This window comes from Athene noctua, chromosome 8, assembly GCF_965140245.1.
Source record: "Athene noctua chromosome 8, bAthNoc1.hap1.1, whole genome shotgun sequence".
Classification (NCBI taxonomy): domain Eukaryota; kingdom Metazoa; phylum Chordata; class Aves; order Strigiformes; family Strigidae; genus Athene; species Athene noctua.
This window is the reverse complement of record NC_134044.1, coordinates 21370415-21387115: the sequence shown is the minus strand read 5'-3', so window position 1 is coordinate 21387115 and position 16701 is coordinate 21370415. Positions and strand designations below refer to the sequence as shown.

The following is a 16701-nucleotide window of genomic DNA, read 5'->3' as shown; positions in this document are numbered from 1 at the left end:
GGTGTATTGTTGCAAGGTAGAACTAAATATCTCACAGTTCACCATTTCCTTCCCTCTGTTTCTCTTGGTCTGGCTAAAGGAATTGTAGTTGTATTTGGCTCTTGCATTTTGGCCTCATGCCAGCAAAGCACTTAAGCATGTCCTGCAAAACTCAAGGTTAAGCATGTGCTTAACAGTCTTACTGGATCAGAGCCATGGGAGAAGGGGAGGAAAATTGCTACTGTCATATTTGGACTGTGACTGACAATTTGGCCTTTACTATTCATGTAAAAATGTGGTTTATTGTAAATCTGTCTGTTGCATTAATATCTGCATGCTCCATGCACTTTTTAAGTGAAGGAAGCTGTTTACTAAAACAGAGTGCCTCTCTTTCCTGGGTGTTAGAAGTTTTTATTTTTTTATGTTCCCTCACTTGGCTATGCACCGTCTCTGTGGTGTTACCCTGTGATCTGTGCTTTAGCCTCTCCCCTTCCCCATATCACTCTCTGAACTGGAGAATACTATGGTGATCAAAGACAAAACTAGCTCATTGTCATACATGCTTAGAAATTACAAAATGTTCCTTGAAATTATTTCCCTTTATGAAAGTACCTAGTCTGTACTCCTAAAATGGCCTTCTAGGTGATGGAGGGACTGACGGATCTGGCAGGTTAGCTAAGTAAATGCAGGCTGGGAAAGTCCTGTAGAACAGGAAGGCTGCAGAATCCAAAGTAAGCTGTTGAGAAAGCCCTGAAGAAACCTATACTGTGGGAGGAGGCACAAGTGTCATGACAGTATCTATAGGGAACAAATGGTAACTCATGATGCTAGTTTCTGGCTTCTGTATCATTCATTGAAATTACATTTTGTGTGGCAACTCCAGCTGAAGAGGCAGTCTGACTTTGAGACCTACAGTTCTCAAATAAGGTGCAGAGGACAGAAACCAGAAGAGTGCTGTTTCTTCACACTGCGGGGATTACAGTTGTGCTCTTGCAGCATCTGTGGGGGCAACTATGATGATTACTTTCAGCTAATGAAAAACATTAAATAAATTTACAATATTTTTGTAAGCAAAGAAGGCTGCCAGTATATGGAACTAAGCTGCATGTATAAATTCTCTGCGAACCACCGGTGATCCATAGGTAAGTTTAAGAGTTTCAGCAGGAGTGGAATGTATACAGCCTCATGCACTACTCTGAGTATGGTACATAACCAAATATCACTTTAGATGAAAGATGCACAACTGCTGCTTTTAAAAGACCAAATCTTCATGCTATACTAGCATGAAGGCTATGAAGATGAGAGAATTAAAATACTGAGTAGATCATGGCTTATCACAGAATTTTTGTAAGGCTTATGCCATTCCTACTGATCTTCAACTGTGTTGAAAATACCCTTTGTTCATTTCCCATGCAACAAAATTCATCTTTTATTGTACCCTCGCTGTATCTTTGCATACAGGCTGTAATTACTTTGAAATCACACAGACTTTTCTTGTCCTTTCTGTGGATTTTTCTTTTAAGAAGTTCTGTAGTACAAAGAGTTCTGTAGCAAATCTAGAGTAAGGCTGTAGTCTTGGATGCATTCCTGTGGGCAGTCATAGGAACCAAGCCATAATTTCTTGTTAAATTATACAGTCTTTCTCTGTAGGGATCTGTCATGGGGTGTGTGTTTGCTTTGAAATGTATTTGCAGATTGAAAAGCTTGAAACTAAAGCTGTCTGTGAATTTTGGACTTGCAATTCAGTAGAACAGTTTCACTGTACAAATAGCAGTCAAGTATAGAACAACTGCAGTGTATGGCTTGCAACTCTTTAACAGGATAGTATATCATTACTTGGAGTATTCATGAATGAAGAAACGCTAAATTTCTGAAAATTAATTCCTATTTATAAACAATTAATATTTTAAAAAAAGGATTAAACTGGCATAGCAAAAGATGTTTGTCCAGATGTTTCTATGCCTATGGAATGGTAAGGCATTTAAAGTATGAAACAGTATACTTAATTTTTTATTTTATGAAAAAATTACACCATCAATTCCCATGGTAATTTCAAATTAAAACTTATGTCATGGAAAAATGTATTTAATTTATGTGACAGAGAAATCTGTATAATTTTAGGCAAGCAGCCAATTTTGACTTTTAAGCATATTGTCAAGGCAACTTTATTATACTCATGAGAAAATATCTGCTGAAATTATGCGTTCTGCCCTAAAAGCAATAATAGTGTTGAGCAATATTTAACTTAGAAGTAAAGAACCAATTAATATTTGCACTGCTAAGCATGTATGTATGCGTTTTGTATTTTCTTTTTTACTACTCTTGTATTTACCCTGTTTTAATAATAGATGAAAAAGTTATAAGTAGGATAAACTACTCAAACTTTTATAATAAATTAAATAAGACAGGCTTGAGATGTTAAAAATATTGCCAGTGAATTTATCATGAATCCTTTGAAAGGATACAAAAACATGATCTCTGGTCCAGTCCTCCTAAAATCAGTGCAGAAATTGCCACTGTTCTCAGAGGGCAGATTGGAATGTACAGTGAATTATTGTAGTCCAAATGTAATTGTTGTTATCTAAAAATGGCATGATTTTTGCCTTTTTTAATATTATGTATATCGATTAAAATTGAATTAATTCTGGTTTAGATTGATATAAAAGAGAACAGAAGGTAATTACATTCACTTTAACTTCCCACCATTTTGTTGTAATGTTTAATTAGTAAACATTTATGGAGTGGACTGTAAGTCAATGCAAGTTTAAATGCTAAGAAGCTTAGAAAGAATGATTGATTCAAATGGGATTGTTAACTTTTATATGGAAAACTGATTATAGAATCAAATTCGTTTAGTGAGTCTTTGATACACACAACAGAAAACCTATTAACATGGGGAGCTACCTGAATATTAGCTATCTTTGCTCTGTTTCCTTTATAAAATTGAATGGCAGCATTGGAAAGATCTCTTAGTAGAGTTTAAAAAAAAACAACCAACCAAAATCCCCCAAAACACAGAACAAAATAAAAAGCCCAATCAACCAAGGAAAACAAAACAAAACCCAACCAAACAAGCCCCCCCCCCCCCCCCCAGACACTAAGAAACCCAAACACCAAAGCAATGGAATTTAGAAAGTGGAGTATTTTACTCGTAAGCCCTTGAGCAATTATAAATGTGTGTGGATCAACTATTGTCATGCAAATGAAGTTCACTTTTAAAAAAGAAAAATTGTACTCCTAGTCTGAATACTAATACCTCATAGAGAGACTATAAAAAAAAAGTATTAAGCATCTGGTGGAGTTAACTGAGGTGTAGTCATGAAACATATTTTTTTAAGTAACTTGTGTGTTGTAGCTTGCATTTTTCATGGGATAGGATGAATTTCAGCATGTTTCTTATAATTTCATCTTTTAAAATGTTTTCTTTCCAGTTCAAATTCTAAAACCTAAGTGTTCTGCAGGTTAACTTCCTAAATTAGAAGAAGTCAGTATCAAAACTGTACTCTTGAGCGATGTCTGTGTAGTTCATGTAAATTCTAAGTAAGCAGCTCCAGCATTTTTCAGTTACAAAGAGAAGTGGGGATAGCTTTCAATATATACTTTGCATTTCTTTTTCCTACCGGTGAATTTTTCATGGATTCCCATTTCTGTTCCATATAATACGAGAGTGTATTTGCCATAGGATCATCTTGGACATGAGTCACCTCCTGCAGATCTTTCTTTCTGTTATCTTTATAGGGATCCTACCATCACTGGCTTTCCAGTTTGTCTCTAATGAAGAATCTGAGTTAGGTGTTATGAATCTGGGACAAATAACTCTTGTGACACTGTGAGGCTTGTTTGTTTAAAATCAGACTGGCAAGGCATTTAAGCATGCACTTTAACTATTGAATAAAGCAGTTAATCATATTTTAAAGTATAGGTGTGGATCGAAGTACTTTATTGAATCAGATCCTTTCAAGTTCACTGACCTGTAGTAAATTGGGAATTTCATAGCTGACTGTATAATTAAACTTTGACTCCAGGGGATATTTATGTTAAATTTCTCATTAGAAAGTAATTCTGAAGTGAGCTTTTTCTTCTCTTGACAAATGCAAAGATGATGTGAAAACGTTAAGCAAAAATTTTATTTTTGAATTCAAATCAAATTTTTATGCACGATTTTTCTCATTTATATCACTGCTTCAATTAGAAGTATATTGGCTCATAACTTAACTTCCAGTTAATCTTTGAACCTTCAGCAGACTTTCACTTTTTCTAGGTTCTATTGATGAATTTGTTCCAGTCATTTCTGAATTATCTTTAAAAGGATAAAGGGAGACAGCAACATGGTTTAGAGTTATGATCTACAAAATCCCATTAGTACTGAAAGCTCACTCTGTTGATACTTGAAGCATTAGATTTGGCAACTACCAAATGCTTTCTCACACCAATAAAATGACTTTCATTGGAAGTAATTGAGACAGAATCACAAAAAATAGATACCGAAAGGCCTATTCAATTACCAAGAGTACCACTCTGCTTATTGTAGTATACTGATTACTACTGGAATGATGGTCAAGATTGCCAGTTACCATATATTAGTGTAGCCCCACTGGCATCTGCAGGACTTTTTTGGTTCCTGTAATTTGAAGATTTGCCTCCAGATCTGATGATATAAAATAATCTGTGAATTGGAAACTTCATTAAAGTTTAATTCACTGTATTTATGTCAACAAATTAGGGTCATATTTTACAAACAGGGCTTTGCTAGAAAGGTAACAATAAAATGTGAACATTTATCTGACTTGTTCTGTTGGATAAGTTTTTAACATTTTCCAGAGGAAGACAGCAAGGAAACATCTCTTAAAATATCAGTTCAGGGGTCTCTGTATATTATCACTAACTATTTCTCTCAAAATGAAGATTTAGTGTCTCTTCTTTGTGTATTGGATTCCACTTATGTTTCCTCTGGAGTCTGCTTCCACAGTCAGACATGATTAATCCACCGTTCATCAAGGATTTTGAAAATGGGAGATTATACTCTCTTTAAATTTTTTTTTAAACTTTTAGCCAGTACTCCTCTATCTGGGCTTTATCCTTACGTTCTACTTGCAGCTTTCTTGCTTAGTTAGTTGTAGGCATGAAGCTACAGAGATACCTAATGTCAGTAATTACTTCCTAAAATATACATGTGCCCATAGTGGGTTGTGTGGTGGTAACTTTGGAAAGACCAGGCCTTATTCTCATGACCCAATTTAATCTGGCTTGGGGAATTTGCAGCCAGTTTGGAACCTGTGTGTTTCACCCTGTAAGCAGCAACCACATCCATCTGTTTCATCATGTAAAGAGCAGAGACAAACACTTTGGTGATGGTCAAATGTATATCACAAAATAGCAGTGTGTTATTCCGAATGAATGGTCTGAACCAGAGGTTTACACAGACACACTAGAGACAGCATCTCAAAACAACATTACAGCCAGACAATTAGGATACGGATGAGGTATGCAATATGGTCATATCACTGCACATCACACATACATGATGCAGAGATGGCTATGGAAAATACTCACTTTTTCACTTGATTCTGTTTCCTTTTGGCTTCTGCACCCCTTTGGTGCATAGCAGGGAAGTAGGTATTTATGTTTAGTGGAAGAAATTACACTGACTAACAGACACAAGCATTTTACTCATATATTTATCATAGACTTTTGCTGAGTAGACTGACAGACAACCACTACAAATGGTGCATTAAACATTTAATGAACCCAGGCTGAACTCCTGTCCCCATTGAAGCCAGTGGAAGATGTGCACTTTTGGGGGGCAATGGGCGGGTAGAGGGTGCAGTGTTTTCTGTTGGTTTCTAATTGTCTAATTCTAATCACTTAATAGAAAATTAGAAATGATGCCTTAAAGGGAGCATCCTTTTCCTTTGTGTAATTACTTCATAGACATTAGAGTTCACTACGAGCAAACTATGGTGTTCAACGGGGACCGAGGAGGAGATTGCCAGAGCTGATTTCCACAGTAGATATTTGTATAATGTGTATTAGTGCAGCGCATCTGTGATGCTCTGAGAAGTATGTGCTGGCCTTGTGTCCATCTTAAATACAATAGCTGTTATCCTAAAACATGAAGGAATAAAACAGGATTGTGGATTCTGTTGAAGGCACTCACATAACTATGTGGTGAGATTACTTCCATTAAACCTCCTGATCAGTAGGAACAACTTGTGTGCACTAAATACTAAATGTACTTGCTTGGGGAACAAATTCATGAGTGTGAGTGACAGGAGGCAATAAAATCCACTGTTGTAGTGAGATGGAAGTGCTGTGTTTTACAGTAGTGTTGTTACTCTCTTTGAGAAACTAATGAAACCACTTAAGGCTTGATGACTACTCCAAAGTGTAAAGTTTAGTGTGATGACATTATGCCCTTCCTTTGACTGAAGTTGTGGAAATGAAAGCCATGAGGTGTGCAGAGTAACATATTGACCTGGACCAGGAGTAGAATCCCGGTGAGAGCTTAGGGATGGGATCTGAGATATTGAAAATGACATTACTGTGAAGTGGTTGCTTCTTGTTTTATATATGCATTGAATATGAATATTTTATATATGTGCATTGCGAATGAGTATTTGTGGCATGAATACTGATGGCATGAATTATAACTGAAACTTTAAATTGGTTTTAAATAACTTTCTGTTAACTGGCATATATACTGTATTTTCTACAGATCCCTTTATCTGGGGGATAAATGCATTTTCTTTTAAATTTTCATGTCAAAGCATCTAAACCCCCAAGCGATTATGTAATTTACCCCACGCTAATTTTCCCAGTGTCAGTGAGGAAACACGATGACGTAGGCGTGAGCGGCCCCGGCAGATGGCTTGGGCCAGCACCCCTAAAGCCGAATGGCTTCCATGGACCCCGAATGGCTTCCATGGACCCCGCGTGGCCGTGGCCAGGCCGATGACTCGCGCGGTGTCCTCAGGGCCCCGCGCTCCGCCCACCTGTGATGTCATAGTAAGGAGGGGCTTTTCTTCTGCAGACTCCTCCCTCGGAATCTCCTTCATCACCATGGCAACAGCCTTATCTGCCGCCCTAGAGCCTTTCCCCTACAACAGCGAAATCAACAATGGCGCGAGTCAGCAGCGAGCCTGGCAACAACCGCCTCCCAAAAACAGACCCCAGAACCATCCAGTCATTACACTGACGGCGTTTACGGCTGGAAGCAAAGCTTGATTGAAAGTAGAATACACAAACACCCTTTAAAAATGATCTGCGAACCTGTTTACAGGTAGACCCCAACCATATTGTTGACTTGTGACTTGTTAGAGTTGCCCCAATGAAGTCAACGGGATGGCACCGCCTTGCTGGGACAAGACTGGCTGGAAATACTCCAGTGGAAATAGAGAGATTTGGACCTTCCGCAGGATAGACCTCCATAGCAGTAAGGTCGGGGGGATCAGCCCCTTAATTTTATTTTGATTACCCCAATGTTTATTTTCAAAACACCTGTTTTTTGCTTAAAAAATAGCATCAAGCTGATTTTGCAAATGAAGCACGGTTCCTTGTAGCTCACTGAGGCAAACTCCTCCTGAAATTTGAATGCATAAACTGTAGGGCTGGGCCTGCAGTGTTTGTAGCTCTAGTAACATTTTAAAAAGCAATTTACAACATATAAACAGTTTTTGCAAACAGAATATATGGAGCCAAATTCTGCCATCATAGGTATTGCTACAGTTCTCCCCAAAATGGTCATTGTTGTTGAACTTACTTGTAAGATTTTTTAAAATTCACTTTTCTTAAAATTAGCTTAATATATTGTAAATATTCAAGACAAAGTTAGAATGTTCTAACATAATTTAATATTTTAGCCAAACAAACAAAAAATTGCATTAAAACTATGTGCAATACTTTCTTTGAAACCGTACTCTTTATCTAAAAAGGGTATTTATCTTCTTGAATTCACATGGATTTCTGTATTTTGATCTCTCATAGTCTTGCAAGTGACAGAGAAAGTCTGAGCGTACACATAAAGCACAGCAGCAGAACCGTGTTATGCTAGTGACCCTGGGCATGTCCTTATTATTATACTTTAAAAGCTCCCAGTGACTTCTGTGGAAGGTTTAGCTGGGTGAAGACTGCAGGATCTGGCTCCATAAAAGCAGTATTTTACACTAGACTTAAATATTTTTAAATACTTAAAAGTCTATTAACAGAAGGGGTTCTTTACCACATCATATACTAGAATTTCACTAGTACTGTATTCTGTGTCCAGTAAAAACCCACTATTGCTTATACTGAACTACAGGTTGTTTGAGAAACATTTCATCGATTGTAGGTAAAAACATTACATACTATTGAGGTCTTTGAACAGATTTTATTAACAGTCAGGTCGGTCTAAGGTTAGCTTGCTTGTGCAACACATCACAGTTACCCTACAGAGAGTTCTTTGCATGCTGCAAGAAATTCTCAGCGCAGAAGTGTCATAAATGATAAGCATGCTGGACTTGTGATGCCTTTGATATCCAAAGAACTACAAAGTAATTGTAAAATTAAATATATTTAATTCAATGAGAATTATTTCTAATTGGTAAGCATATCAAAGGTTCTTGACCAATTATGTATTTTACGCTGTTCATGATTCATATGACATATTCCAGGTCTATGAAGCTTGTTTCTCGTATGACGCATGGAGCTATCGTTAGCTAGCACTAATAACATGCTATTTGATCTTTATAAAATGTAGTCCTTTTGTGCTGAGTGCTACAACAAAATAGTTTATCAGCTAGAAAGGATGCATTGGAAAGCATGCAGTGCTTTTTATTTCTTGCAGAGTAAAAACCCACCAAAGCAAAGGTCAGGTCACTTTTTTGAAGACAGAGCCACTTTTTCTTCAAGGTTTCACCTACTGCCTGAAAAGAGTCATGATACTCGTATTAGTGCCTGCTGTTAACCTTTCATAAACATAACGCTGCAAAACCCTGGGAGTGGTTGATACCGTATATAAAATCTGTCTCATCAGTTTAAAGTGGCAATAGCACAATGTAGACTAGTAACCTGATAAATGCCTCTGTACTATTTATTTATGAGCAGACTTTGTATATTTGCTAGTCAAAGCGACTGGCTTGATACAACTTTTTTTATTAGGTCTTTCTTCTAGCTTTTCTAAAAGACTGTGTAAGTTGGGCTGATTTACTTCTGGATACTTGGCCTATGGTACAAAAAACATTATTCTGAAACTAGAACTACATAGGCAACTTCCTGGATACCAAAGAGAAAGGCACTGCAGTGAAATAGCTTCAATTCTCAGAGAGGGACACAGGTGACCAAGTCATTGGAAAATCCAGGCTTTTATTCTGGTGACTAGAAACGGATTTTGTTTTCCAATGTAAGTAAGGTATGTAAGCTTGAAAATTTTGGTCTCTGTATTCACTGTAGTGAATGCTGTATATTCAGTGCTTGCCTATGAAGTGATTACGCAGAAGAATTAAGAGGGATAATAACAGTTTTCCTATGACTAGGACAACCTTGTTACCATTGTGAACTGCAGCTGAAATTATAATCTCTAGCACATTTATTACAATAACCATTGAAGGATGATTTTTTTAAAAGTGCCATTTACCTGGCCTCCTTCAATATTAAGCATTTCTTAGTGTTTTGTCTTGCTCTATGTATTTATCTGTTACAGTAGTTTATTGCTCAAACCCTGTAATTCTGTAACAGCTAATTTGACACTTGCTAGGTCTTTAAAATGAGGTTTGTTGATAGTGCAGATTTGAAAGGTTATTTTCTCATATAAGAACCAGTTTAATAATTTAGTAAATCAATATTCCCTATTTGCCTGCAATATATAGATGGAAACAATTGTGATGCAGAGCATGACAACCTATGTACAAATCAAGACGAACTGATGAACGAAAAATATATTATTTGTTTTCATGGAGCATATTGCTTAAGAGAAACTGAGAAACATGCCAGTATGTCGTTATTTGATACACTTAAAATGGAACAGTTCTGTTAGGTGATGTCTCCAGAGCAAAATAAGGAGTAGATTTCAGAGTATTCCCATGATGCTAAATATTTATAATAGAATTGGGTTCAAAACTTAATAATGGTTTCTCTAGGTTTATCCTTTGGGATCAGATAATGGATAATAATAGACATTTCCAAAGGAGTACGCTGATTTGGCAGGATTTTGTACGGAAATACTCTGGTTTTTTTGCAGCTGGTGTTTCTGAATAGTTCCAAATTGAATTTTGTACAAGTCATACTATTTAGATGTGGTACTTAGAAGTGAGTATTTAATTAAGCTACTGTAAGAGCATACTAATGTAAATTTCTAGGACAGGTTTGTTTTGTTTGTTTTTTTTTTTTTAAATCAGTGATGCATATACCTTTGTAACAGTGTACATGTATGATAAAGCTTTTCATCTTTAAAGACATGAGACCAACAGATCACCTTAAAGTCACAATGGGCATATCAGACTTAAATGGTCATACTTGAAACATTACTGCTTGGTGACGTGCTATATAATTCTCTAATTCATTTCTTCATTACAGTTATTTGCAAATTTCTTCTTGTATATGAAAAGCCAATGTCCAGTGTTTTTATATATTCAACTTTTTGTATTTAAATTGTAATTATTAATTACAGAAATTCTTTTTCATCTTCTATGCAAGAAAAGGATTTTATCTAAATATATAACATAATTAGAAGTTAATTTTTGACAAATATTTAAGGTACTTGAGTTGCAAATTGACCTTTCAGGAGTATTTATACCACTTATTCTTGTGAGAAAGTGAACAGAAGGAAACTCAGTGATCAGATTCTTTTTATTTTTTTTTAAACTTGTATACATGTGCTGTTCCATTTACTTTCCAAAGGTCTTGCCAAGCTGTTTCAGCTTTACTTGACACACCACAATGCATTGCTATTCACTGAGCTATTGGAAATAATCTCAATATAGGCATGTTTAAATTTAAGCTTTTGTAAAACAGTTTTGAGAGCTTCCCTTGTAAAGAAATTTCATAGAAAAAAGTGATATGCAGACAGCACTAGTACATGTATGACGTTTATTGATTTCATGTGGCACCTCTGCTTTCTAGCTAAGAAGAAACAGGATAACATCTTGCTGTATTTATGAATATAATGCTAAAAAAGTGACCAGCTATCCTGAACTTTTCACATTAGGCTACTGAGTTGAAGTGTGTTTAAAAACAAAACAACAAAAAACCCCAAGTACTTTTCAGTCCAAAATATCTTGAAGTACTGATCTGCTCTTTTAATAGCTTTAATAGGCTGGAGAGGGGTTTTATAAAGCAAACTCTGAAAGATTATAGTAGCTGTAGTCCTTCTATGTTAGGAGAAAGAACAGATAGAGCTACTGTATGTGTTGAACTTGAGATGCTTGGCTGCTGTCCAGATCCGCAGGCAGCTGATATGTTAGACTTACAGTACCAATTAAGCAGCCTATTCAAAATGCACCACAAATCTTTGTGTTTTGTGCAATTTAAAAATAAAAATGAAGGAACAAACTTGGCTTTGCTGTTTAAAATTATGCAGCGCTAACATTTTTACCTCTCAAAATGAGCACACACAGCTATGCAGCGATACCGTGAGAGTTCTAGTGTCCACAGTACAACTGTGAGCTCTTGATTTCGCATAGGATATGTGTTTATTACTTTGTATTTTTCCCTTCTCAGGCTTTTCAGTTCATGTTTTCTCCATATGTCTTTTCATCATCTATGCTTTTCTACCACTTTCTAGTGGCAGTGTATCTTGCATCTTATGTATCATTAAAAATAATGAGAAGCCATATGGTGAGGCAGTTTATGAACCAATGCAAGTTGGATATTTAAACAGAAAATTCTGTTTCCTCAAAGGTCTTGGTAGTTTTTTATTATGAGCTAATACAGAGGTATAGATCTAAGGTAAATGGGAACATAATTCCTTTAGGCAGTGCTCAGTTGACTGTGGTGTGGAGAAATGTGAACAACCTCTATGCCCTGAACTGGAAACAGTATTGTTGAGGTAGACTATCTTTCAGGGCCTGAGCTCATATTTCCATATTATACTTGCATCCTTTGGAATCTCTTATCAGCTTTCTGCTAGTGATGGTCCAACCTCTCTTCACTCGTGACGTTTAGCTCATTCTTATGAGATTATGATGAAATGCAGGTAGTGTTGGCTACAGAGAGGGAATAGGGTATAGGAAGTATTGAGTAAGAAGTAATTTACAGTAAAGCAGCTGAAGCCATATTGGCTGAGTTCAAAGTGTGCTACCCATCTTCCATTCCTTTTTCATTCTTATGTTGATGGAATAACAGATTTCATTATTAATATGGGAAGACTTTTACTGCATACAAGAAAATTGGCAAAGAAAGAGATAATAGCTCATAAAAGGTGACTGGCACAAACATTCCCATTTAGCTTCACTGGGTTGTGTCTTATGTCCATTTAAATGTCAATACTGTGATTAAATTGCATACTAGTTTAAGAAGCATTTGCATTGAAATGGCATTGTTAGGTTTTCTGTTTATTGACTATCAGTAACTGCTGCCATATGTGTGCTCCCTTTAGAAGTTATCTCATTCTGATGTCTACAGATTCATTCTGAGAGCCAAGTGGGACTGCTTCCAAAGCATCTCCATTGAAAGCTCTGCAAGACCCATCTTGCTCTCAAGAGCTTATGCAAAGTTATTGTACTTAATGCATCTGAACACATATTATGACTGGAAATTAATAAACAATTCTGTCAAATCTAACTTATTCTCTATAAACTAGTATGATTCCTGCAGGTTAATAGCAGGAAGATGCAGTGGAACTAGGTGGTCATCTTCTCTTAAGTCAAAAAGTTTTATTTGGAATATACGTAGGGAATGTATCTCTTTATCAAGGTAACAGTTGGAACAATAATGTTGACCTAACTAAATAGTAAATCCAGCCTGGAATGCAGAGCAAGGTTGATAAGAGCAGCAAGGTCAGGGACTGAACTAACTACTTCAAGGTTGTTTAATGCTCTGGTCCTCTTATGAAGCGTTATATAACATAGTTGCTTGTGATAGGATGCCTGGATGAGAAGTTTTGCAGTCCTTTCTATGTAAGTGTCATCTTTAATAAGGCCATTGTGAATAAGTAGAAAGTATTTTTTTTTAGTTCTTATTTGACTGTCTTGATAATTTGGAACTGCATTATCAAAGAGGCAAGTCTTTTGACTGCACAATGGTATTTGACTTCAAAAATTTCAGAAAAGAACTGTAGAATTTCATTCATCTCCTTAGTCAAGGAACATTGTGAAATCTTTGGGTTTAGCAACTGCAATTTCAAATTTGTTTGGTACTCTTCAGCAGACAATTAATACTAAAGTATTTTCTCTCAATTTGGGTTCATTTTATGTTGACCTCAGTATCATGAGCTCCAATCATAACATACACATAACAGAATTATTTTATTATTGTGATAATGACTGAATTAGAATAAGGCATTCCTCTAGTACTAGTTCAAATGAAATTCAAGGAGCTCAGATCACTTTCAAACAGACAGACTGGTGACTAATGTACTGTCCATTTTTGCAATGTGTGTTTACTACACACATGGCATGTAAACTATATATTTTGCTCACTCACTTCCTCCCAGCACATAATGTATTGTTCTGTAAAGTGGTAGGGGTTCCTCACTTCTGAAAGCTGCTACACAACATTTAATGGTTTTATTTCATGAAATAGAGAACTCAGAATAACAATCTGTGGCAAACATAGTAAGATTAAAGGCTCTATAGTAAGTCTGACTTGCTATTTTGATACATATAATACTGATGAAACAAGTTCTACTGATATGACTTCCAGTTTTGTGTGCTTCTTCGCACGTTATCTTTAACAGAGTTTCCCAGGATGCGGTTCATGTTGAATGAAGGGCTACAGCAGTAGCAGACACTAGTGATAAAGTTAGGAACACAGAGAGTTCCTGGAGCAGATGTCTGGCAGACAGGATCTTCTGTGATGTGTGTGTGTAATGTAGAGCTCACTTTCATGGCACAGAACTGAACATAATATAATTCCAGTGACATTTATTCACATATATGAACAGTTGGGCATTACAGTTTATCTGTTTTCAAGTGATAATTTCAATTCTACTTCCTAATAAAATATGTGTATGCTGGAACTGTGGTAGTTTTGTCAAAAATTCACATCAGTGAGAAAGCAGTGAAGTCTGTGCCTTAAACCATTTGGTGCACATATGTTCTGTTTAATTATTAGCAATGTTTCAGCATACAAAAGCTGGGCAGAAGATAATTTTGAATAATCTTTCATGTCTTCAGATGGGAGATGGGAATGCTTCAGCAAATTTTCTTTATTGCTCTGCTCGTTCAAAAATCCAGATATTTCAGCTGACGCAGTGGTCAGTGGACCATGAATTCTGAAGGGAAGAATTTTTGAGAAATACATCAGATTTCTTATCAGCATATAGAAGTATGCCCTCTTCCATATGTTCTTCTTGATATGCCTTAAGAATTAAAGATGTATGTAAACATGAAGCATTGGACTATCATTTATGTGCGTGTGCGCACAGCCCGTTTTAGGTAAGTTTAGTTAATTTCCTGAGTTATTTGAGGGCTAGAAGTTTGACTAATCAGTAAGAATTGTTGAGACTTTTGACTTCAGACAGTAAAGATTTCAGCATTTGATTTTAAAACTGTATCTAAGAATGATTTAGTTCTTAAATGTTTTCTCTTTAAAAATCTAGAAATTGTTATTTTTTGGGTAGAAAGTGAAATTATATTTCAATTTTTACACCCTTCCCCAGACAGAGGATGAGTAAACTATTTAAAACAGCTGAAATCAATTTGGATTATAAGTAATCTGTGGCCATATAGAACTTCTGTATTAGTGCTAATGCTGTGCAAGATGTAATGCCACAGTGTGACTAGTCACAGAATTGATGGCAAGTTGAATGAACAGGACAGTTAAAAAAATAAATATATGTAGCTTGTGCTTTTTAAAATTTTTAGGAAAAACAATGAAAATAAACTGAGAGGTGGTATTTCTTATGTGGAAAAATCACAGGCTTATCAAAGAGCAGGAATACAAAATAGTCTTTGTAGGAAATTCAGAATATAGGCCATTGTTCTGAGTTAATTGATGATTAAAAGACAACTGTTTCTGAGCCTGTTGTATAAAATGTTTTATAGGTGTAATGGTAGGGTAACAGCTATTTTTATTTAACCTCAGACAATGGTTTGAGCTACAAAGCTTGAGAGAAGCATTTAACTTCTTGCATGCTTGTTGCAAGTGTTTACAGATGTTTGGAATCTTGATTTTGATGGTTTTACTTGGATCTGCTTTTCTTTTGTTTTCTTAACTATGTTGCTGTTAGAGGTTTCTGTACTCTCACGTGTGGTATCCTGAAATTCAAAACATTAATTTATTGATATTAATATAGCAAGGGCAGTGCTGATGAGAGCAAAGTATGGAGAGAGTCATGGTATATCTTAAATATTCCTGTTTATTTTTTAAAAACCCAACAGATCTAGTTGTTCTCAAAAACTGGTGTGCTTTCTATGCTTGACATCACTATGTTCCTCAATTAAAAAAATGCACATAGATATGGCAACATAAAAGTATTTTGGTCTCTCATAAAAGGCAATGTCCAAGTACCTAGTAGCAGTCTGTCTCCAGTCTCACACTCCAGCTTTTGCAGAGAAAAAAGTGGATGATCTCTGTGGAGAGATCAGTCTGTGGGTTGGTTCTCTCTTGTATTACTACTTTGCCTGGGACCAATGAGACTGAAAAGTGTATGACAACACTTTTTACGTATGCATAAAAGATAACTAGGAGTATAACTGTGCCTAGAATATGATGCAACTTTTTTTAAAAAAGAAAGTGATGCAGGTTCTGATGTTAAAATTGTATAATCTGTGCTTTCCCTGCCTGGAACACAAAAGAAATGTGGGGTTTTTTCAAGTTTTTTTGCAAGCTTGAGTACTTTGTTCTTCTTGTTCCAGATATAAAACCATTCGCTTCACAGTTGTATGCCAGTGTAGCCAAAAAAGAAATTAGATCCCATTAGCCCAATCTCCTTGGTTGTGAATACTTTCTCTAGATTGGGCAGAGACTCATCAGGCATTTAGAATGAGAAAAAGGGGCATTTAGAAAGAAGAGATGCAAAGAAACAAACATAATGGAAAAGAAAACAAAATCTTCTAGAGCTAAAAGAAGGCTCTGCATACATACTAATTTGATCATATCCTACAGTTACAATTTTGAGAGTCTTAAGATCATTTAAGTTCTGAAACTGGTTTTCTGCACGGAAAAGACCTGGCACACCTGAACATAATATAACAGAAATTTTTATCAGAACTGTTGTATGGACATATAGTGGTTGTCTTGTTTCCTCTGGCTGTTACATTACTAGATTAAAGGAGTCTATGTTGCTTATTGTCACCATAAGGATGGTTTTACTCTTCTTTTAAAAGCCTTTATGGAAGGTGGTATTAGGAAAGGTGAAATTATATTGAATAAGGGCAACTGTTCAGATGCCCTGTTACTTGAGAGTCAGAAAAAATTCTGCATACTGTTTTGAATAGTAAGATATGCATTCAGGTAAATGAATTGGTATATGTCTCTTGCTAGATGCTTAATTTCAGAACCATTTTAAACTTACATTACTTCTAAAATGACTGTTATTTTGATCTGATGTTTACAAATGAAGACAGCTTGGACACAGAAGACGATTTA

The 16701-nt window shown here is 35.9% G+C and overlaps 1 protein-coding gene across 6 annotated transcripts in view; it reads right to left on the bottom strand.

Annotated features, from left to right (window-relative positions):
• The window catches only part of PEX5L (peroxisomal biogenesis factor 5 like), a 116096-nt gene that overhangs the window by 38278 nt on the left and 61117 nt on the right, over window positions 1–16701 (bottom strand). For 2 of the 6 annotated variants that reach the window (XM_074911946.1, XM_074911951.1), the window contains exons 2-4: window positions 8814–8879; window positions 6972–7076; window positions 5533–5571 (exon numbers count right to left, since the gene is read on the bottom strand). The exons of 1 other annotated variant lie outside the window; for it this stretch is intronic. In XM_074911946.1, the coding sequence (XP_074768047.1) occupies window positions 5533–5571; window positions 6972–7076; window positions 8814–8879 (210 nt within the window). The remainder of the gene's footprint in view (window positions 1–5532; window positions 5572–6971; window positions 7077–8813; window positions 8880–16701) is intronic. 3 more of the 6 variants (XM_074911947.1, XM_074911952.1, XM_074911949.1) reach the window with 2 other exon arrangements.